Source organism: Danio aesculapii, chromosome 20, assembly GCF_903798145.1.
Source record: "Danio aesculapii chromosome 20, fDanAes4.1, whole genome shotgun sequence".
Taxonomy (NCBI): domain Eukaryota; kingdom Metazoa; phylum Chordata; class Actinopteri; order Cypriniformes; family Danionidae; genus Danio; species Danio aesculapii.
In genome coordinates this window covers 1071843-1097155 of record NC_079454.1, presented here as the reverse complement: position 1 = coordinate 1097155, position 25313 = coordinate 1071843, and the positions used below count along the sequence as shown (strand labels likewise).

At 36.0% G+C, this 25313-nt stretch overlaps 1 protein-coding gene across 1 annotated transcript; it reads left to right on the top strand.

Annotated features, from left to right (window-relative positions):
• Nucleotides 1-1532: 1532 nt before the first annotated feature.
• On the top strand, nucleotides 1533-16760 carry cnr1 (cannabinoid receptor 1). Its single transcript, XM_056481535.1, has 3 exons — nucleotides 1533-1585; nucleotides 6619-7644; nucleotides 15865-16760. The coding sequence occupies exons 2-3, from the start codon at nucleotides 6643-6645 to the stop codon at nucleotides 16288-16290; spliced, it is 1428 nt and encodes a 475-aa protein (XP_056337510.1). The 5' UTR covers nucleotides 1533-1585; nucleotides 6619-6642; the 3' UTR covers nucleotides 16291-16760.
• The last annotated feature ends 8553 nt before the right edge of the window (nucleotides 16761-25313 follow it).

The window sequence follows — 25313 nt, the reverse complement described above, 5'->3', positions numbered from 1 at the left end:
AACAGAACAAAGTGCAGACAGTTATAAACTGTGCAAGCAGAAAATCCTGTGCTGATGGAGCAGAATGTGGAGTTGTGTGTGCTGTAGAGGCTGTCCAGCAGCTGCAGGAGGCTTTAGTCAGTGTCCACAATCTACAATACATTTAAACCACATTCAAATGCTTCTAAAAGATGATCCCGCTTTGGTGATACTCCTCCCATGATAATGAAGATTTTGCATGATTAATTTGTGTCTGCTGCTCTTACTTCTACACATACCAAATTATTTGCTCCAACCTTAAAACAGAATTTTAAAATTGTAAATTTGCACAGGTATGCAGGACCAAATAACAGCAGCAGAAAAGCTAGTTCATGCTTTCATGACCTCTAGGCTGGATTACTGTAATGCTCTGTTTGCTGGCTGTCCAGCATCCTCTATTAACAAACTTGAGCTAGTACAAAATGCAGCTGCCAGAGTTCTTACCAGGTCTAGAAAATATGATCACATCACCCCAATTTTATCCTCCTTACGCTGGCTGCCTGTTAAGATTCGTATTGATTTTAAAATATTGCTTCTTACCTATAAAGCTTTAAACAATCGAGCTCCTGTTAAAGATTAAAAGTTTTTATTTAGGGGCGGCACGATGGCTCAGTGGTTAACACTGTAGCCTCACAGCAAGAAGGTCGCTGGTTTGAGTCCCGGCTGGGTCAGTTGGCGTTTCTATGTGGAGTTTGCATGTTCTCCCAGTGTTGGCGTGGGTTTCCTCCGGGTGCTCCAATGTCCCCCTCAGTCCAAACACATGCGCTATAGGAGAATTGATGAACTAAATTGAACTAAATTGGCCGTAGTGTATGAGTGTGTTTCTCAATACGTGTGTGTGGGTGTTTCCCAGTAATGGGTTGCAGCTGGAAGGGCATCCGCTGTGTAAAAACATATGCTGGAATAGTTGGCGGTTCATTCCACTGTGGCGACCACTAATAAGTAAGGGACTAAGACAAGGAAAACTAATTGATGAATTTTAAACATCATGAAATGTTTGAAATACAATACACATTTATTTTCATTTTGCAGTAGGTAGGACATTCTCACATCTATTCGTGGTTTTATAACTAATTGGAAGCATTCAGAAAACATAATATGAGCTCAATCATTATTGTGCAAGAGTTAACCAAAATCGCATGTTAATAATAAATAAGCGTGCTACAAACAAGCAAATCAGTAGATCAAATAATGCAGCAGGCCAGATTCTACTTCTTCTGAGGATCACGAACCACTAGAGACCCGAGCAGGAGAGCAGTCAGCGTAAGATAACACACGTACAGTTTTACACTTCTGAGATATTCTCATATCTGACATTAAAGACGCTCGTGTATGTGGGTGGTCATGTGACATGGGATGCGTCATGTATGATGCGCACTGAGCAGAAGAGCATCTCATTCCCATACAAACCTGCAGAGAGAGAGAGAGAGAGAGAGAGAGAGAGAGAGAGAGAGAGAGAGAGAGAGAGAGAGAGAGAGAGAGAGCGCATCTGAAGGCTCATTCTGCAGCGGAGCAGGACCAGTTCATCTGTGCAGACGGAGCGGACACCTGCGCGAACTATGTGAAGGTAAAACTACATTATTTTCAATTTAAAACCTTTACCAACCTGATGGATTGCAGATTATACTTAATAACGTGACGCTTTGTGAGTCCTCAGTTGCACTGTTTTACTCCAGCAGAACGGAAAAGTTGCTTTATTTTAGATCATCTCCAGTGCGCCTCGCAGATTGTTTTTTTAAATAAAGCGGGTTTATTTTGTTTCTGTTTGGTGATATTTCTAAGGAATGGGTGTTTGTGAAGTTCCCACATGTTGCGATACATCGACACGGAGAGAAAAGCTGAACTTCTGTTGTCATCTGATGCCGAGAATCGATTCAAAACACAAATATGTTAAATGCTAGCACGCAGACTTGATTAAAACGTCGCGAAATGTTACGAATAAACTGTGAATATCCATAACAAATCAGGATATTTTAATAAAGGCTGCTTACCAACATTTAACACCTCAATATTTATGTTTTGAATCGATATCGCTATCAGTAGGACGTTCAAATTGCTAAGTAACTAAATATTAGCATATGTTGATATTTTCTACATTTATAATAATAATAATAATAATAATAATAATAATAATAATAATATTAAGTTAGCTTTTGTACGTAACCCCCAGCCCCCTCCCCAATATATCTTAATTTTTTAATCAATATAAAGTTGCGTCCTAACTTGACTGTTGCTTTATGGCGTTTTGGGTTCAGTCTGTCCATCGCTGCCATCAATTATTCAAAACCCGTCTCTTAGAGTAATAATCCCCGGACGCCCGTTCATGCGAGGAGAACAACAAGTGCAAAAGCCGTGTGTGTGTGTGTGTGTGTGCGTGTGTGTGTGTGTGTGTGTGTGAATGTGTGTGTGTATATATATATATATATATATATATATATATATATATATATATATATATATATATATATATATATATATATATATGATGGTTCGTCTGAGAGTGCATTTATTTCCAGGCTGAGCCAAGCATCGATTGAGCTTCCGAGAGCTCAATAATTTCTGTTATCTTGAGAATCGACATGAGTCAGTCAGTCTGATCCGAGCAAACACTGAGTACAACTACACGGACACCAATACTGCAATTTTAGTGCGAATAAAGGGATAGTTCAGCCAAAAATGGATTTACGCATTCTCAAAGCTCTTTAAAACCTTTATGAGTTTCTTTATTCTCACAAAAGAAGATATTTTGAAGACATCCACTTCCATAGTGTTCAAGTTAATGGTTACAGGTTTGAATCTTTTAACAAAATATCATCTTTTGTGTTTGGCTGAAGAAAGAAACTCATAAAGGTTTGAAACAAGTGAGTAAATGACGACAGATTGTTCTTATTTTGGCGAACTATGCCTATTAAGACAATACTCTTTATTTAATTATTATTTATTTATCATTTTACATTATAACAAAACAGCACAATTGGCAAAAATAATATTCAGCAGTAAGTAGCATGAGAGTATACGAATATAAAAACATGCACATCAACAAAATCCAGTTCATGTTACTAAATTAAAAGAGGAATCATTCATTCATTTTCTTTTTTCGGCTTATATAGTCCCTTTATTAATCTGGGGTCGCCACAGCGGAATGAACCAACTTATCCAGCATATATTTATGCAGGGGATGCCCTTCCAGCTGCAACCCATCACTGGGAAACATCCATTCACACTCTTTTACACACATACGGGCAGTTTAGCCTACCCAATTCACTTGTTTTTGGACTTGTGGGGGAAACCGGAGCACCCGGAGGAAACCCACGCCAACACTGGGAGAACATGCAAACTCCACAGCAGAAACACCAACTGACCCAGCCGATGCTCGAACCAGTGACCTTCTTGCTGTGAGACGAACGTGCTACCCACTGTGCCACCAAACATGAATCAAATAACAGCATGTGCATAGTCAGTGTGATAACAATGGGTATTATGTAGGCACAGGTCAAAGGGTTCATAAAGGGTCCATAAAATATTCCAGGATTCTAAAAATATGTGTGTTTTGTTTTTTAAGCTACAAATATTCCAAATGCAGCATGCCATTTATGATATTTTTAAGTGATTTTAATGTTGGAGGGAGTTTCTGTATCCAGTTTAACAGAATACATTTCCTAGATGCATAAGAAATCAGACCTACCCTTTTGGTAAAAAAAAAGGGGTGTGATACCTCATTCAAGTCCACCCCAAAAAGATATATTAAAGGACTCTTGTGATATTTCTTTCCCAGAAAACTCATGTGCCGTATCCCGAAATTTATTTAGTTTTTAACAGTTTAAAAAAATATGCATAATGGTGCCCTTATGTTTCTTACATCTGTTACATAAAGGCGATGCACAGGGATATATTCTACTGAGGCGAACTGGGGTCAGATATATTCTTTGTGTAAATTTATAATTTTGTTCAATTATTTTGTTACTCGAAAATTAAAAAGAGACACATTTGTATACAACATCCCACTGATCATCATCAGGTCTTTTAAAGACAATACTCTGGTTAAGAGTCGACCATGTAAACCACGGGTCACCAATCTCGGTCCTGGAGGGCCGGTGTCCCTCCAGGGTTTAGCTCCAACTTGCCTCAAAACACCTGCCTGGGTGTTTCAAGTATACCTAGTAAGAGCTTGATTAGCTTGTTCAGGTGTGTTTGATTAGAATTGGAGCTAAAATCTGCAAAACACCCTCCAGTGTTCCCTCCAGGAACAAATTTGGTAACCCCTGATGTAAACAGACATTTTAGATGACCTTAATTTGAATATAGTCATAATCGTAGTAAACAAGAATTAAGACATGTGGAGAATTCCTGTTTTAGTGGCATTATTAAAGTACAGTACAGACATGTAAACTATTACCGCCATGTAGGGTTTTCAACCACGTTTTTGTGACAGGATATTCCACACACACACACACACACACACACACACACAGGTGTTTGACTATTCTCTACACCTCCTGACCAAGTGTTCCATGTGCCTGCTTTTGAGAGACGCTCCCAGGCGTTAGATCGCCCCCTGGGGGCTGGCTGCAGTACAAGTCATAAACCCCGCCTCCTCCATGTTAGCGAATGAGACTCGAGTCCAAATAAAAAAATCACCACACTTGCAATAAAATGTCCCGAAAGATAGTTTTGGTCAATTAAGGCACTGTTTGTCAGCTGATATAGGTGCAGATCTTCATTTCTGTAAACAGTATGATTTTAGCCAGGAATTTAATGCTATAAAAATGGGGCGTGTCATCATGATTGACAGTTGTGATTGACAGCTTCTCTAAGCAGACCATCAGGGTTTCAGAAGAAGATTGAAGTACCAATGTTTGATTTCTGTGTTATTATGACATGATAAAATAAGTTGTTCAGCAGTAAACTACACGTTCCGACCTGCAGGATCTGATGGAACCAACACAATCTCACGGCAATTCGTAACTTTTTGATTTAGTGGCTAATTCGTACGAATTCGTGCGATCTAATTTGTACAATTTAGTACGATTTGCTCATCCGCCAATGACGGTTGGGTTTAGGGGTGGGGTTAGATGCCACGCCTCCTTTTTAAAATCATACAATTTCGTACGACTGAACTCGAATTAGCCACTAATTCTGACATTTTGAGTTTCGGCATGTTATTGAGTTAGTCTACTCAATTTGCTGTTATAAAATATTAATGTTCTTATATAATAAACAGAGCTGTTTATGTTATATATAATTACTATACATAATGTACCGTTGGCTTTGTATTTGAAACTCTTAATAAACTTTTAAATCAATGTAAAGTCCTCTTTGCCAGATATAATTAGGGCATCGAATAAATGAAAATGGAGGCAAAGAAAAAATAATAAACAATATACAAGTGATGTTTCAGAAGCTGACAGACATCAGTTGATGTATTAATACTGCGAAGTCAATTCTAATGTTATTTCTACCCATATGAAGATAATAAATACCAACAACCTGTTATAAGAGAAATATTTTTGTGCTTATAGCTGAGATTAACTCAGGCTAGAGTATATGAAAATGTTTATTCTGCAGTCCAATATATATTGCTTTTATTAAATTATTAAAAACAGCTCACACCACACAGTTTTTAAATGTATCGTGCTTTATAAATGTAAGTGCTTATATTTTTATTAGCGAGCCTTTGTTGCTGTGCAGATACGGGAGGTTAAATGAGAAGCTCGGGGGGCGTGGTTGTTTTGACGTACGACCGTTTGCTCCGCCTCTGGCTCCATCAGGCAGTCCTTCTGCACATGCTCAGCAGTGTTTTGCGACAGTTTGTGCCCGTCACGAGGCGTTTTGCATTGAAAGCGTTCAATAGAAAAAGGCGCTGACGCATTTAAGGTAACCACACATTTAAGGTAACCACAGTGAACTCCTGGTGAACACAATTTTACAATTACTGTATGGGAAATACACACATTTTCTTTCTATTTGGTGTGTGGTATCAATTTCCATTAAAACAACTCTCTACTATGAGTCTTTCATAGTTTCAGCCAGTACCTCAGAGTTGGTCACAGATCATGAATGACATGTTGCTGAATGAAAGTGGAACTGCTGTGGAAAAATTACAAATGAAACACACCGAGAAATGACACGAAACTTCAGAGGAAACGTTGGATAGCGTGGGGATGTAATGACGTTAATCTATGAACTATAACAGGTCAAACAGGGAGCATGAAAGGAAGATTCTAAAAGCAACTCATATAAACACCTTAAAGCGATAGTTCACGCAAAAATCAAAAGTTGCTCAGTATTGACTCTCCCTCAACCTTAATGTGTTTCTCTCTTCTGTTGAATGCAAAAAAGAAGAGATTTTGAAGAATGCTAAAAACCTGTGACGTCCATAGCAGGAAAAACAAATACTATGAAAGTCAATGGCTTCTCTCTTTCTTCAACAGATCTTCTTTTGGGTTTGGAATAAGTAAATGAAGAGTAAATGATGGCAGAATGTTCAGTTTTAGGTGAACTGTCCCTTTAATCCTATCATTGCCTCATTCAGATTAGGGTGAATGATTTGATCGCTGATGTCCGTGTAAACGTAGTCATTCTCTCCATTTGCTCCAACAGGTTTCCTCTAGAGCATCTCTGACCATGCTGTTCCCGGCCTCAAAGTCCGATGTTAAATCTGTCCTGGATGGAGTGGCAGAAACCACCTTCAGAACCATCACCTCCGGCCTGCAGTACATCGGCTCCAATGACATCGGCTACGATGACCACGTTATTGACGGAGACTTCTCCAAAAGCGGATACCCTCTGCTCAAGCCGTTCGCAGCCTACCGCAGAAGCTCCTTCGCGGATAAAGTAGCCCCAGATGAGGAGCTGATCGTCAAAGGTCTCCCCTTTTATCCCACTAACAGCTCTGATGTTTTCGGTAATTGGAGCCATGCTGAAGACGGCAGTCTGCAGTGCGGGGAGAACTTTATGGACATGGAGTGCTTCATGATACTGACTCCTAGTCAGCAGCTAGCCATAGCGGTGTTATCTCTAACTCTGGGGACGTTTACGGTGTTGGAGAATTTGGTGGTGCTGTGTGTGATTCTGCAGTCGCGTACGCTGCGCTGCAGGCCGTCCTACCACTTCATTGGCAGCTTAGCCATCGCAGATCTTCTCGGCAGTGTTATATTCGTCTACAGCTTCCTAGACTTTCACGTCTTTCACCGAAAAGACAGCCCTAATGTTTTTCTGTTCAAGCTAGGAGGCGTTACGGCGTCCTTCACCGCTTCTGTGGGAAGCCTGTTTCTCACCGCCATCGATAGATATGTGTCTATCCACCGCCCGCTGTCCTACCGGCGCATCGTGACGCGCACTAAAGCAGTGATCGCCTTCTGCATGATGTGGGCGATCTCCATTATCATCGCTGTGCTGCCGCTGCTGGGCTGGAACTGCAAACGACTCAACTCGGTGTGCTCCGACATCTTCCCGCTCATTGATGAGAATTATCTGATGTTCTGGATCGGTGTGACCAGCGTTCTGGTCTTATTCATCATCTACGCATACATGTACATCCTCTGGAAGGCCCACCATCATGCAGTGAGGATGCTGAGGCGCACGTCACAGAAGAGCCTGGTCGTGCACTCGGCGGACGGCACAAAGGTATGTTGTTGATAGCACTACACTAAATATATTGCAAATGTATTGTTAGCACGATAATAGTGTCAGGGCTGCACGACATATTGCAAATGTATCTTCATCACAATATATCGCTATAGTGTTTATTAATGTTAGGGCTGCGTAATATATCTCAGAAGTATTGTTATCATGATAATAGTGCTAGGGCTGCAGAATATATCGCAAAAGTATCGTTATCATGATAATAGTGTTAGGGCTGCACAATATATCACAAAAGTATCGTTATCATGATAATAGTGTTAGGGCTGCAGAATATATCACAAAAGTATCGTTATTGAGATATTAGTGTTAGGGCTGCACAATATATCGCAAAAGTATCGTTATCATGATAATAGTGTTAGGGCTGCACAATATATCCCAAAAGTATCGTTATCATGATAATAGTGCTAGGGCTGCAGAATATATCCCAAAAGTATCGTTATCATGATAATAGTGTTAGGGCTGCACAATATATCGCAAAAGTATCGTTATCATGATAATAGTGTTAGGGCTGCACAATATATCGCAAAAGTATCGTTATTGCTTATGGCTGCACAATATATCGCAAAACTATCATTATTATGATAATAGTGTTAGGGCTGCATAATATATCGCAATATTATCGTCATCATAATAAAAGTGTTAGGGCTGCACAATACATCGCAAAAGTATCGTTATCATGATAATAGTGTTAGGGCTGCAGAATATATCGCAAAAGTATCGTTATTGAGATATTAGTGTTAGGGCTGCACAATATATCGCAAAAGTATCGTTATCATGATAATAGTGTTAGGGCTGCACAATATATCGCAAAAGTATCGTTATCACGATAATAGTGTTAGGGCTGCACAATATATCGCAAAAGTATCGTTATCATGATAATAGTGTCAGGGCTACACAATATATCGCAAAAGTATCGTTATCATGATAATAGTGTTAGGGCTGCACAATATATCGCAAAACTATCGTTATCATGATAATAGTGCTAGGGCTGCAGAATATATCACAAAAGTATCGTTATTGAGATATTAGTGTTAGGGCTGCACAATATATCGCAAAAGTATCGTTATCATGATAATAGTGTCAGGGCTACACAATATATTGCAAAAGTATCGTTATCATGATAATAGTGTTAGGGCTGCACAATATATCGCAAAAGTATCGTTATCATGATAATAGTGTTAGGGCTGCACAATATATTGCAAAAGTATCGTTATCATGATAATAGTGTTAGGGCTGCACAATATATTGCAAAAGTATCGTTATCATGATAATAGTGTTAGGGCTGCACAATATATTGCAAAAGTATCGTTATCATGATAATAGTGTTAGGGCTGCACAATATATCCCAAAAGTATCGTTATCATGATAATAGTGCTAGGGCTGCACAATATATCGCAAAAGTATTGTTATCATGATAATAGTGTTAGGGCTGCACAATATATCCCAAAAGTATCGTTATCATGATAATAGTGTTAGGGATGCACAATATATCGCAAAAGTATCGTTATCATGATAATAGTGTTAGGGCTGCACAATATATCGCAAAAGTATCGTTATCATGATAATAGTGTTAGGGCTGCACAATATATCCCAAAAGTATCGTTATCATGATAATAGTGTTAGGGCTGCACAATATATCGCAAAAGTATCGTTATCATGATAATAGTGTTAGGGCTGCACAATATATCCCAAAAGTATCGTTATCATGATAATAGTGTTAGGGATGCACAATATATCGCAAAAGTATCGTTATCATGATAATAGTGTTAGGGCTGCACAATATATCGCAAAACTATCATTATTATGATAATAGTGTTAGGGCTGCATAATATATCGCAATATTATCGTCATCATAATAAAAGTGTTAGGGCTGCACAATACATCGCAAAAGTATCGTTATCATGATAATAGTGTTAGGGCTGCAGAATATATCGCAAAAGTATCGTTATTGAGATATTAGTGTTAGGGCTGCACAATATATCGCAAAAGTATCGTTATCATGATAATAGTGTTAGGGCTGCACAATATATCGCAAAAGTATCGTTATCACGATAATAGTGTTAGGGCTGCACAATATATCGCAAAAGTATCGTTATCATGATAATAGTGTCAGGGCTACACAATATATCGCAAAAGTATCGTTATCATGATAATAGTGTCAGGGCTACACAATATATCGCAAAAGTATCGTTATCATGATAATAGTGTTAGGGCTGCACAATATATTGCAAAAGTATCGTTATCATGATAATAGTGTTAGGGCTGCACAATATATTGCAAAAGTATCGTTATCATGATAATAGTGTTAGGGCTGCACAATATATTGCAAAAGTATCGTTATCATGATAATAGTGTTAGGGCTGCACAATATATTGCAAAAGTATCGTTATCATGATAATAGTGTTAGGGCTGCACATTATATCGCAAAAGTATCGTTATCATGATAATAGTGTTAGGGCTGCACAATATATTGCAAATACAGTTGAAGTCATAATTATTAGACCCCTGAATTATTAACCCCCCTGTTTATTTTTTCAACACATTTCTGCACATAATAGCTTTAATAACTCATCTCTAATAACTGATTTATTTTCTCTTTGTCATGATGACAGTAAATAATATTAGACTAGATATTCTTCAAGACACTTCTATACAGCTTAAAGTGACATTTAAAGGCTTAACTAGGTTGATTAGGTTAACTAGGCAGGTTAGGGTAATTAGGCAAGTTATTGTATAGTGATGGTTTGTTCTGTAGACTATCGAAAAAAAATTAGCTTAAAGGAATAATAATTTGTCCTTAAAATGGCTTTAAAAAAATTAAAAACTGCTTTTAATCTAGCCGATATAAAACAAATAAGACAAAATAAAACAATACTCAACAACAATATCAAATATCGCATAAAAATGACATTGCTGTATTTTTGTTTGCGATACATTGAGATACGAATGCAGAATTTCTTGTATAATCATTTTATTATATTTAATGCAGATTCTTCCTAAATACAGATTTTAAACAAATAAATAGCATAGATGAATGCAATAGAACAAAGACAAAAGTGAAATAAATGGTTTAAATTCACTTGAAATCTAAAAAAAATAGAAATTCAGTCATCATGTACTCATGCTTTGATTTTTCCAAACCTGTTTGAGCTTTTTTCTTCTCCTAAACACAAAAGAAGATATTTTGAAGCATGTTGTAAACCTGAAGCCATTGACTTCTATAGTATTTGTTTTTCCTACTATGGAAGTCAATGTTTTCAGGTTTTCAGCATTCTTCAAAATACCTTCCTATAAATTCAAGAGAAAAAAGAAACTCATGAAGGTTTGGAACCACTTGAGACAGGGTAAATTTCCTTTTTTTGGGGGGTGAACTGAAAAACACTTTTTAAAAATAAAAATGTAAAAAATAAATTAAAACTCTTTCTTTTTTAGGGATAAACTTTGCAAACTCCACAAATCTCATGTGTCCTGAACTCTAGTTAATTATAATCCCGACTTTATATTGCAGATTCACACATTGCGATATCGATGCTGAAGCAATATATTGCGCAGCCCTAGTTGCTGACGTGACGTTGCATTTTCAGTCACACATGACAAAAATGAGCATAATTAACATTGAGATCATTTAAAATGCAGAACATGGTTAAACATGTCTTTGTCTTCATGGATCTGTTGTCATAAAAACTGCTGTGTTGTTTCATTTGTTTACATTTTTGAGCCAAATCTTTTCTATGTGAACGTCTCAAGCATAGATCAGTAAATTGTAACTCTAATGAATTCATTTCAAAAAAGTGTTTTGCTTCAAAAATGGTATTTAAAAAAAATGTATTTGTCAAAAACCCAAATAGTAGCTAAACTATTGGGATTATCAACACTGCCACACTCTAAAAAAATGATTAGGTGACTTTACTTAAAATAAGTTATTAAACCTGTTGCTTTTAAATTGATAAGTTGACTTAAAATAAGTGAGTAAACCAGTTGCTTTTATTGTGATTAGTTGACTACTTAAAATAAGTGAGTAAACCTGTTGCTTTTAAATTGATTAGTTGACTTTACTCAAAATAAGTGAGTAAACCTGTTGCTTTTAAAACGATTAATTGACCACTCAAAATAAGTTAGTAAACCTGTTGCTTTTAAAGCGATTAGTAGACTTGACTTAAAATAAGTGAGTAAACCTGTTGCTTTTATAGCGATTAGTTGACTTTACCAAAAATAAGTGAGTAAACCTGTTGTTTTTAAAACGATTAATTGACTTTACTCAAAATAAGTGAGTAAACCTGTTGCTTTTAAAGCGATTAGTTGACTTTCCTCAAAATAAGCGAGTAAACCTGTTGTTTTTAAAACGATTAATTGACTTTACTCAAAATAAGTGAGTAAACCTGTTGCTTTTATAGCGATTAGTTGACTTTACCAAAAATAAGTGAGTAAACCTGTTGCTTTTAAAGCGATTAGTTGACTTGACTTAAAATATGTGAGTAAACCTGTTGCTTTTAAAGCGATTAGTTGACTTGACTTAAAATATGTGAGTAAACCTGTTGCTTTTAAAGCGATTAGTTGACTTGACTTAAAATATGTGAGTAAACCTGTTGTTTTTAAAACGATTAATTGACTTTACTCAAATTTAGTGAGTAAACCTGTTGCTTTTTAAAACGATTAGTTGACTTTACTCAAAATTAGTGAGTAAACCTGTTGCTTTTATAGCGATTAGTTGACTTGACTTAAAACAAGTGTGTAAACCTTTTGCTTTTAAAGCGATTAGTTGACTTGACTTAAATAAGTAAGTGAACCTGTTGTTTTTAAAACGATCAGTTGACTTTACTCAAAATTAGGGAGTAAACCTGTTGCTTTTAAAGCGATTAGTTGACTTTACTTAAAATAAGTGAGTAAACCTGTTGCTTTTAAAACGATCAGTTGACTTTACTTAAAATAAGTGAGTAAACCTGTTGCTTTTAAAGCGATTAGTTGACTTTACTTAAAATAAGTGAGTAAACCTGTTGCTTTTAAAGCGATTAGTTGACTTTACTTAAAATAAGTGAGTAAACCTGTTGCTTTTAAAGAGATTAGTTGACTTTACTTAAACAAACTTGTTAAACCTGTTGCCTTAAATTGTTAAAAAAGTCATTGAACTGTGTGCATAATTATAAAAATTAAGTTAAATCAACTTAACAGATTTGAGCTACAATGGGATTTACTCGCTTTTTTAGATAAAGTCAGCTTTTTGCTATTAAGGCAACAGGCTTTCTCACTTTTTAAGTGAAGAATCCATTTTTACAGTGCAGTTAAAAGTTTAAAGTCTGCAAGATTTGCCTTTTATTTATTTTTAAGAGACTCTTTAAGGCTGAAAATGTCCACAAGTCATGGAGAAAAAACTAATATTCATAATTCCATCTTAAATAAACAGCACTATATGAAGATAAGTGTCCAACATTGAAGATAAGTCGCTCTCACACTATTTGTATATTATTAGGAGTTTACTTCATTTTGACTGTAACGCCATATAATTATGTTTACAACTTTAAGTGGATTGAACATAAAACAGTTATGTTAACTTAATTTGTGTTGGGACAACATGAAGGAATTGTGTGGAACTCTGCATTTTTTAAAGTGTTTGTCAAGTTTTTTAGTAGATCTACTATACAGTCAAAAAAAACAAAAACAAATACTGCAGCTTATTCAAACTACTTGTTGTAATTTCTTTGGCTAATTTATTTGTTTTGTTCAATCCACTTAAATTGGTTAACTTAAGAGTTTTGTGTTGGGACAACATGAAGGAATTGTTTTGGTCCAACTACCTGAGGTGCGTTTCCCAAACATCGATGTAACTCGCAGCTGAACTATCATAGTACAATGCATCGTTTGGGAAAAGACTGATGTAGTGATGAGTGTTTCCCAAAACCCTGTAGTATCTCTGTCACAGATTCATCATTTAAGCCACGTTAGTTATAATGTAAAACACCCATAATGATGTTTTAAACGGGGGGGTAAGAACTTCTTTAGAGAAGAACCCCATAATGTCTTTGTGCAGATTATACTGTTTTACACGCACACGCATTTAAAATAAAATCCAATATTAGTTTTGGTAAAAACATGCACTCGCTTTCCATATTAATTAAAATATATGTAAATGGCACATATAGGGCCTGTGTTCACTTGACAAATATTATTGAGGACATTACATATTCTATTCTGAAACATAAAATCACTTACAAAAGCTAACACGTATTATAATCTCATATAGAAATCATATAAATCAATAAATAATGAGGCGATTTATTAAGAAATGAAATTTAATATTTATTATGAAATGAGAAAAATCATACTTTAATAATGATATTAATAATATTAATGATGATGTCGATTATTATTATTATTATTAATTAGTAGGATATTGTTTATTTTATTACATTTTTTGGAAAAAGTCTACTTTTACAATTTCACACATGTAAACCACTGCAGAACTGTTCTAACCAGCAGGCCCATGACATATACAGTACAGATACTTAATAAATAACCTACTATAAATGAAAAGCCTTAAAGTATGCTATGTTTTTTGTTTTCACAAGCTTTGGAGACGTAACGTAAATTCCCCTTTTAAATAATAGGTCACTTATAGCTTTCGTCATGAGTCACGACTGTGTTCCAAATGGCATCAATGTTTTCAAAGTGCACTGCGAAGGGAGCGCAACTGTAAACATGAAGATCGCTAAAACTGAACTGTAAAAATGCTTTGAAAGTAAATTACACCTAAGAGAGATGACTTTAATGCTTTTCTTTAATCACTCCATGTTTAAATGTTAGAATGTTCTAAATGAATAGGGTATAGGGGGCATACGTGGGAATAGAACACAGCCAAGAACTCTGCTTCTGACTACAGCTCCAGAGGTGTAGCTGCAAGCATAGAAGTTTGCGAATGTTCTTTGGAACGACGGATTTGGAAAACACCAAATCAACAAGTGATGTTTTATAAACAAATTTCAGGAGGAGCACGCGCAGAAGTTTCAGTATCAAATACGTCATTGACAATTATTCTATTATCCAATCAGTTCTTGACCAAACCCTTATATATACCAAAGCTGTCTTACCTGCAGCATCTCTTGACTTTAGCATCCCTCCACCACCCCGTCACCTCACCTCTTAAGCATTACAATCCCGGGGGGAGCGTTCTGGGGCCGGGCTAGATACTTCGCTCGAATCCCAATTCCTCTCTGTTTCCTGATAAGAGGAATAACTCGAGTTTGGGTGTCTCCCCGAGCTCAGAGCCCTCTCCCCGGACAGCACGCCAAATACGCTTTATTCTGAAACTATTGCAAGTGTGAACTCGTGAAACTATATTTGTAAAGACACAAATTACGACCTAAGTTGGCTAACGATGGTTTTCAGAAACGCACCCCTGGTTAGGTGATGTGTAGTTCCCAGCATGCTTTGCGTGGGATTGAATTGGTTGACAATAAGAGTAATCTTAGGTGTTTGAACTTAAATAAAAGCCTTGTTAGAGTTTAATCTTCACTTTAGTTTGAAGATTTAGAAAAGTTTCATGTAATGCTTTGAGTTTATGTTAACACCTTGCAGAATCTCCCATGCTTTGTGTGTTGGCAGCTTAATAAGTGAAAATGCAGTTTGTTGCTTCGCTCAGTCAGCAATAACTGTCCTAAAATGAGTTCTGAGATCAGTCTCAATCAACTGTATATGTAACTCAAGAAAGATGCTTAAAATGGCTCTTGTAGTTTGTTTAGGATACCTTCAAATAAAACTAAGAGACTTCGAAATGTGCCACACACAATAGACATACGTGATATTATCAGACTTTTGAGTTTTAAGTTCAATAAAATAACAATGTATTTAAAATTGTATTTGGTAAAATCATGTTGGACCAACTCAATTGCATTTAATTGTGTAATTAGTTTTTTTTAGTTGATGCTAAACAAATTGATTGGATGGAAATCCTGCCTTCAATTAAATTGAGTTCATCCAATGAGTTATTTATGAGTGTATGAGAGGCTTGCGTTGTTTACCAAACAAATGAATCTTGTTGGATTTGCATTGAAAACTTTAAAAAGTCTAAAATAATGTTGTGTTCAGTGTGTTTTAGTTACTATACACTATTGGGATTGTCAACACTGCCAGTTTGCTTCTTTTTAATTGTCTTTACTGAAGTGACTCTTCAAGACTGTGTTTATTTGATGATCACCCCTCCCCCTTCAGGTGCAGACCCCCCGACCGGACCAGGCACGCATGGACATCCGTCTGGCCAAGACGCTGGTGCTGATCCTGGTGGTGCTGGTGATCTGCTGGGGGCCGCTGCTGGCCATTATGGTGTACGATCTGTTCTGGCGAATGGGGGACAACATCAAGACCGTGTTTGCGTTCTGCAGCATGCTGACGCTGCTCAACTCCACCGTCAACCCCATCATCTACGCGCTGCGGAGTAAAGACCTGCGCCGGGCCTTTCTGGCCGCATGTCAGGGCTGCCGCGGCACCTCCACCACCCCCCTGCAGCTGGACAACAGCCTGGAGTCAGACTGCCATAGGAACCAGCACCGCGCCGCTGAGAGCTGCGTCAAGACCACTGTGAAAATCGCCAAACTGACAATGTCGGTCTCAGCGGAGACCTCGGCCGAAGCCGTCTGATTGTATGAGCAGTGCAGGGCTGTGGACAGTCTTGTGCATATAGAAATCTGATATATGGATGTGTGTACCTGACACTAGTCTTGTGGTGGATCTCAGTTGTAAGATCAGCAAATAATAACTTGACTTCTAGTTGATCATTTGGAAAAGTGGCAGAAGGTCCATGAATCATCTGTTGATCTGCATCCCAATCATCAACAAATACTGCAGAAGACTGGAACCAGCATGGAGCCAAGATTCTCATAGAAATCAGTCAAGTTTGGTGAAGGAAAAATCATGGTTTGACCTAAATTACATATATAACATACAAGTTCATGTTTGGATTTCACATTTTAAAAATATGTCATATACATCCAAATACTGCCAAGTTTTCCCTAAATTTATACAGTATAAATGAATAAACTTCATTCTGAAAATGAATATTTTTATCTATTTCTCAGTGAATATAGGTAATATATTTTGGCGCATTTGAACAAATCAAAGTTATTAAACAGATATATTTATTAAAATAATATTTTAGTCACTGAACATCTTAAAAAATAGAAAGAAAATACATTTCAATTCAAGTGAAATATTGAAAAAGAAAGTACAAACTACAACATTTCAACAAAACTTCATATATTTTTTGTTTCTCTTGATTTTTCCTCTCTTTATAATTTCTTTAATATTTTCTCTAACATATAAATTTAGGCTGCAATTTTTTGGATGATTATTTTGTTAGATTATCTCCAGATTTGGCTTCAGTACTGACTAATCTAATGTAGACGCACACATATAATAATGTAAAGGATCCTTCTAAGAATATTAATTTAAAAGATAGATTTGTGAGCACTGTATGTGTGTATGTGTGTATATAATTAGGCCAATTATCGCGATTAGTTGACTACTTTGAAAAGTAACTCCATTGTTATTAAGTAAATCAACTAAGCGCAGAAGCAAAAAATAAGTTACGTCAACTTAACAGTTCTAAGTTACAACTTGTCACTTTTAGGGCAATGGATGTACTCACTTTTTTCAAGTAGTCGCTTTTAAAAAATATAAAATATATGTCATTGCAAATAATATTGCAAAAATAGCTATTTACTTTTTTTTTACTTTTGGAATTACAAATATGTAGATATATGTTCAAGTACATTAGCTGTAATATATATATATATATATATATATATATATATATATATATATATATATATATATATATATATATATATATATATATATATATATATATGTACCATATATATATATATATATATATATATATATATATATATATATATATATATATATATATATATATGTGTACCATATATATGGCCATTTTTATATATAATAAATTGTTGAATTCAAAATGATTAGCTCTCCTGTAAAATTTCAGTTCTTTCAGTAAGATATTTCCCAAGAGTCTTGTTTTAACACATTTTAAACATAATAGTTTTAATAACTCATTTCTGATAATTACTAATTGTTCATCTTTGCCATGATGACAGTCACAGTTATTATTTTGTAAGAGACTAGATTTCAGATTAAAATGTAATTAGGTCAAATAGGCAAGTCTTTGGACAACGGTGATTTATTGAGTAGACAATCAAAACAAAGACTATTAAGGGGACTAATAACATTAATATTCATATTATTATTCATATTCATGTCATAATAAAAACTACTTTTATTCCAGCCAAACTAAAACAAATAAAAAAGCGAAATATTATAGGAAATGCTGTGAGAGTTTCCTTGCTTTGTTAAACATCACTTGGGAAATATTTAAAAGAAGGAGGGTGAATAATTTATCCCTCAACTGTACATGAATGATATGATATGTAGTGTAGATGAAGCAGATATGACATAAACTTTATATATGTGAAATCCAAATATGTAATTGGCATATACATCCATATATCAGATTTCTACATGGGTGTGTGTCAAGTTGAAAACACAAAGCTGCTTAAGTTACCACTGGTTTGATGAAGTGCTCACTATGACGTTTCATCGCTTAAGTGCCAAATGTTTCTTTTCTCAATCGTCGGAGCTTCTTGTTTAGTGTGATTTTACCAAATAGGACATAATGCTGGATCAGCATCGATGTTGATCCTGGAATGAGATTTAAGTGAGATCCAGTCAAATTTAAGGGATGCATTTGTTGTAACGTTTTGATTGTTATTTCACTATTAATGCTAAAAAATGAGTTTTTATCTTGTTTTTAGTCTAAATAATCTTAATATTCTCAAATTAAGAAGCATTTTCTAGACAAGCAAAACATATTGTTTTATTTTCAGTAATAATAAGTCAAAAATAAATTAGTTTGTCCTTAAAATTAGCAAAATAATCTGCCAATTTTCAGTTTCAAGTTGCCCGTTGGCAGTTATTTTAACTTTTTAAAGAAAAAAAATCACTTAATTTTGACTTAGTATTAATGAAAACAAAACAATATGTTTTGCTTGTCTAGAAAATGCTTCTTGATTTAAGAATTTGTAGATTATTTAGACTAGAAACAAGACAAAACCTCTAAGTAAGAGTTGCATTAAATGTTCTCTGAATTTGGAGATGTTATGGTTAGGTTTAGCAGGGTATCCATGGGGTCTGAAAAAGTCTTAATTCTCAAAAGCAAAATTTTAGGTCTTAAAAAGTCTTAAATCTACTGAAATGTTGTGTTATAGGTCTTAAATCATTTTAACAGGTCTTAATTTTCCTTTGTTCATGTGTAGCTGCCCAATCTGGCCATTAACACCCAATCTCAATCCAACAATCCCAATCTCAATAAAACCTTTAACTTTTTATTGAAAAATAGCATTTAATTATTTTTCTTACAGTAAGATTTGCTTAAAAGTTTTCCATTTATTTATTGCTGAGGATACTGACCTGACCTAGATTTTATATTATTAAATTAATATTATTGTAGACTGAAGTTATGTATAGACAGCTGTATTTGAACCCAGGCTCATTTTGAAAGCGTACCCCTGTATACATTTCTGGAGAGCACCAAATAAGTCCCAGCTACGTTTTTTGTAGTTTTTGATTTCACGAATCCACCAGAGGCTACTGTGTATGCTTTTTCAGATCTCGAATTTCTCTCGCGAGTGCCATTGTTCTCATGCTAATCCACCAGAGGCCACTGTTGACTGACTGACCGACTGATTAATGGACTCCCCCACTCATCCCCTTCCCTAAACCCAACCGACAGTGTTTTCAAAAGAAATCCAGAAAAAGAAAAGCCCTTGCAGCAGCCTGATTTTTATCACATTTCGAGATTTTACCATGTTTTCACCCTGATATTTACTTTGTTTTTGTTTTACCTTCACCAAACAAATGTTTTTTTCCTTCGCCAGACTTAACCCCTGTCCTCACAGTCAACTCCTCTCTGCCTTTCATCCTCTGACGTACACGGCGAGTCACTGGACAAACTGGTAACAGCAGAAAAGCGTCCATATGAGGGTAAGCGTTCAGCTGGTAACACGAAAAGGAACAGCATCATACCGCCCCATAGCATTTGTTTTAAAGACGAAATGCAGCCATACAGACCTCTGACTACATAATTCACAATCTCCAGATAATATATATGGCTACGTTTTCAGAATGAGCCCGTGTTGGTATGTTTTGTTCTATTTTTGGTAAAAGTTAAAGGGTTTGTGAAGGGATATATTTGAAAATTAATTAATTTAAAAAGCATTCAACTAAATTATTAATATAGTATTATTAAATGTATTAAATTTTTGATAGGGCTAGTCAAATCAAATCAAAGTTTATTTCTAGAGCACACCTAATTACAACCTTTGGTCGACCGAGGTGCTGCACAGTAGAAGTAGCAAGTAAAAACAGCAATACATTACAGTAAAAGAAACAGTATAAAACAATAGTAACAACAGTAAAAGTTTCCAAGAAAAAAGCAATTTAGTATAGCCTAGAACCGCCATTAGGGAATATTAAATGCACTCGAAAAAAGATAAGTCTTTAACATCGATTTAAAAACAGATAGAGTGAGTGCTATTCTGATTTTTAATGGTAACTTATTCCATAGTTTCGGTACCACAACTGCAAAGCCTCTATCGCCTCTGCCTTTGAGACGAGATTGAGGTATTTGCAATAGATGGAGGTCGGAATTAAATCTAAGCGATCGGGTTTGAGTCTTAGTAGTGATCAGATCAGAAAGGTGGTGCTAGGCTATACAAGATTTCATAAACAAAGAGTAAAATGTTATAGTCTATTCGAACATCATCGAACATCATGTAGTGATCGCAATATTGGTGTGATATGGTCATATTTGTGGCTACTCGTGAGCAAACATTTTGGACCATTTTTAAGTCTAGAAATAAATGATGAAGGTAGACCAATATATAAAGAATCACAGTAATCTAATCATGTGGTGAAGTGAAAATCTTTTCTGACTGGGATATTCATGACTCCACCATAATGGTACGTTCACACCAGCTGCGGATGAAGCGCCAAGCGTGAGTGATTTACATGCTGTCAATGCAAAGACACGACTATTCGCATCTTTGCATTCACTTAACATGTAAATCGCTCACGCTTGATGTTCATCCTTAGCATTTATCCCTGTATAAATCCTAAAATTTCTTTCAGAATGGTCTTAAAAAGTCTTACATTTAACTTGGTGGAACTTGCAGAAACCCAGGGTTTAGGGTTTATATTGTGAGCATATATGTTAATTCAGGATCACATCCTGCTTGGCAAAATCACACAGAGTATTGGATTTGTCAGGGCTTTTTTGTTGTTGTTGTTGTTGTTTGCCCTTATATTTAATTATACTATGTGTGGACGTTGTGCGTGATTTATGAAAGTTTACTATATTTTTATACTTTGAATTTTTGGTTTTTCGAACAATGATTATATCTTCTCACATGGGAATAAGGGGCTAATGATCTTTTTAATATTAAAACTGTGTAAGTATAAATAATAAATTATATATATATATATATATATATATATATATATATGTATATACTCCAAAAGAGAGCGTTTTTAGAGGTTTTGTCTTGTTTTTTTAAGCCCAAAATTTAAAAACTCTTAAATCAAGCGAAAAGTGTTGTCTTCTTTTCACAAATAATAAGTCCAAATTAAGCGAATGTCTCCTCAACAAGCTAAATAATCAGATTTCAAAGCGAAAATGAGATTATTTTGCTTGTTTTAAGTGAACAACTCACCTAATTTTAACCTATTATTTCTGAAAACAAGACAATACTTTTTGCTTAGTCTTGATTTAAGAAAATGTAGATGTTTTAGTCTAAAACAAGGCAAAAACTCTAAGAAAAGCTGTCTTTTGTGGTGTGTAAAGTGTGTAAATAAAGCTCTGTGGTGATTTTAGTGTATCCAGCATCATGGTGAGGAATGAGGAAAGGTATGTTTTTGAGATATCTGTTACGAGACGAGAGCGAGAACATGAATAAGGAAAGCACAAAAACAACGAGGACACTTGTGTTGCTTGGTTCACAAACGTGATGAATCTTTGTTTCCTAAGATGTTTCTGGTCCATTATCTACATGATGCTTTCGTGTAAATGTCGCGCGGATCAGAAAATAAATGCTATTTTCAGTTGTTTTTTTAAATGCCAGCTGGTAATTGTGGTTGATTAAGGCCACAGATACAGTGACAGGAATATCTGTGTTAAATGCTGATGTATTTCTCTGAAATGTAAAGTAGAAACTTATTTTACAACATGCACAAAGCCCAGAGAAAAAACATTAGCTGTTGAACATTTACCCGCAGTGTGTTCATAAACAACCGTATTTACTCCCGTAGTTCATTAACAAACTGTTGAAATGTAAATATGATGATTGTTCAGTAATATTCCTTCAACCGTGAAATGGTGTGGTGGTGCTTTTTTTGTTCGCACTGTCCAGAAGTACAGGTACATCTGAAGTAACTTTATACCTGAGAAATGTATCTACTCAAATACTGAAGCTTAAAAAAAATCCTGAAACGTAACAGTGGCTTTTGTCCCAAAGTAGTCTGTCTCAAAAGTGATGTCTTAAAATAAAGCTGCTTGCACAATTATGTATTACGGTTCAGTCCGTCTGAAGATTTCTCTCTCTCTTTTTAAATAAAGTCAGTATTGACCTAAACTGTGGATGTCATGCTTTCATTTAAAACTCTTTTGTCTGGATTGATAATATTGTCTCCATACTTACTTACTCTCAGGGCTGATATTTAGCCGCACCATATTTGTGTTTCATAACATCTCATTTTTACAAGGTGGGTCGTTAGCCCAATGCTCAATGCCCAACCTGGAGGACCAGAACATACACTACGGACAATTTTAGCTTACTCGATTCACTCGATGCATGTGTTTGGACTGTGGGGGAAACAGGCTCTTGGGATAAAGGTAAGATTAGTCTCTTATCTTCCGTTTTTCCTGGGAACGCGCGCAGACCGTCCACAGAGTATTTTTCCAAAAGTCTTGGGGATCATCATGCTCTTTTCTGGCTAACCTGAGACAAGTCTTTATGTTCTTTTTGTTCAGCAGTGGTTTTGAACTCTGCCATGCAAACCATTTCTGTCCAGTCTCTGTCTTATAGTGGAGTCATGAACACTCACCTTAACTGAGCCAAGTGATGCCTGCAGATCTTTGGATGTTGTTGTGGGTCTTTTGTGACCTCTTGGATGAGTTACGCTCTTGGGGTAATTTTAGTAGTTTTCATGTTCTCCCTGCGTTCGCGTGGGTTTCCTCCGGGTGCTCCGATTTCCCTCACAGTCCAAAGACATGCAGTACAGGTGAATTGGGTAGGCTAAATTGTCCGTAGTGTATGAGTGTGAATGAGTGAGTATGAATGTTTCCCAGAGATGGGTTGGAGCTGGAAGGGCATCCGTTGCGTAAAGCATATGCTGGATAAATTGGCGGTTCATTCCTCTGTGGCGACTCCAGATTAATAAAGGGACTTAGCCAAAAAGAAAACAAATGAATGAATATATGTAAAATAACTGTATTAGTATTTTCAGTGGTTGATATATATATATATATATATATATATATATAAATATTATCTCTCTCTCTCTCTCTCTCTCTCTCTCTCTCTCTCTCTCTCTCTCTCTCTCTCTCTCTCTCTATATATATATATATATATATATATATATATATATATATATATATATATATATATATATATGTATACAACAATTTTGCCTGATAATTCTGCAATATCAGCACTCGTAAAGCCTCCTCACCCTGGTGTATTACTGCACCCACATAGAGTGACAGCAGATCAATAAACCCACTACATTTTGACAAATATTGCAGCTGTTGGACAACATAATGTACTTTTGAGGCTTTTTTAGATGAGAATGTAGTTGTTTAGATTGCAACTATGCAGTTTATTTGTAAGGATATTGAATATTTTAATTATTCATAATTTCTGAGATTCAGTGTGTCGGCAGCCATCAGCCTGTCATCCTGAGCAGAGCAAAGACGGTTGTTGTTCCGCCACAAGATGGTGACAGAGATCGCATAATAAACCCTTAGAGGAGGAAAAGCTCAGTGCAATTTCAAACTACAGCTGATCAAATTAATATACAGTTGAAGTCAGAATTATTATCTAGTCTAATATTATTTACTGTCATCATGGCGAAGATAAAAAAAATCAGTTATTAGAAATGAGTTATTAAAACTATTATGATTAGAAATGTGTTGAACAAATCTGTTTTCTGTTAAACTGAAATTGGGGGTTAATAATTCTGACTTCAACTGTAAATCAGGTCAGAGACATTCTAAGTCAATCTCTCTCTATTGTCTTTTGTAGTTCTGTATTTATACAACAGTAATCTGCTAGTGTTTGCGCTGCTTTGGGTTTTTCAGGATTAATTATTGAGATCTCCTGATTGCTACACAGAAATACTGGTCGATCTCTGTAGACTGATGGCATTTCATGTTGTTCAGCCTTATAATCTTAAAATGTCAGCAAAATCAGCTGTTTTGTCATCACTTTAGACATTACGCTAGAGAATCACTCAAACACTAGCTCTACAGTAACGTTGGTGAATGTGCACTGGTTTCTGCTGTTCTGATATCAGCTGCAGGTGTGAATGAATGGCGGAAGAAAGTAGTTCCTCATACAAAAACATTTTTGAGACTTTCTGTGTTTGATTTTCTATTTTATACACATGATTATGCCATCAAACTGTTTTATAAATGCAATATTACACTCGTAGCAGTGCAATGTGGCTGTATATCGTCACTAGTGGAGCAAGGCACAGTAACGTTTTGCAATATTTGATATATATTTATATATTTAGCAATATTTTGTTTGAAATCCAAACATGTATGTCACACATTTTAAAAGAGATTTCTGAGGAGTTTTTTTATTGATAATGTGTAGTTATTAAACAACAGATTGCACATCTTCCACTGCACTTTAACCGCTTTAAGAAACCAACATAAAAAATAAAAACTGAATCACTGTGATGTTGTTTTCTAGATGAAATGTCATTTCAAGAGTTCACACTTAGCTGAACATTAATTATAAGCTTGTTTGGCATGCTGTCCCGGGAGAGAGCCCTGAGCTCATAAGATCCTCGAGCCCGGGGCTCCCTCCCGTTGCAAGGCGAGAAGGGAGTTTGAGCTCAGGTAGATCTCGAGAACTCCCCCGCTGTAATAACCAATGAACAGCCAGTGATTGCTCTTGAGAGATAACCATTTACTAGGAGCATGTCTATAGTGCCGGTTTGGATTAGTCAATTAACTTATGTCGCATGTTTTTTGGACGGTGGGAGGAAACCGGGGAACCCGGGGGAAACCCACGTGAGCACGGGGAGAAAATGCAAACTCCGCACAGAAATGTCTGCTGGTTTGGTAAAGCCTAGAACCAGAGACATTCTTGCTGTGAGGCAACAGTGCTAAGCACTGGGCCACCGTGTCACCCATCTAGGAAGGAGGAGGAGTAGGGGTGGATGGGGGGATTCTTCAAAATGAAGATAGCGGTGGTACGTAACCCAGGGTATTTGTAGTAGCTTAGGAGTCGTCTGATTGGTGCATTGAGAATTGGATAATGCGGATCCAGCCGCTAGCAATCATAAGCACG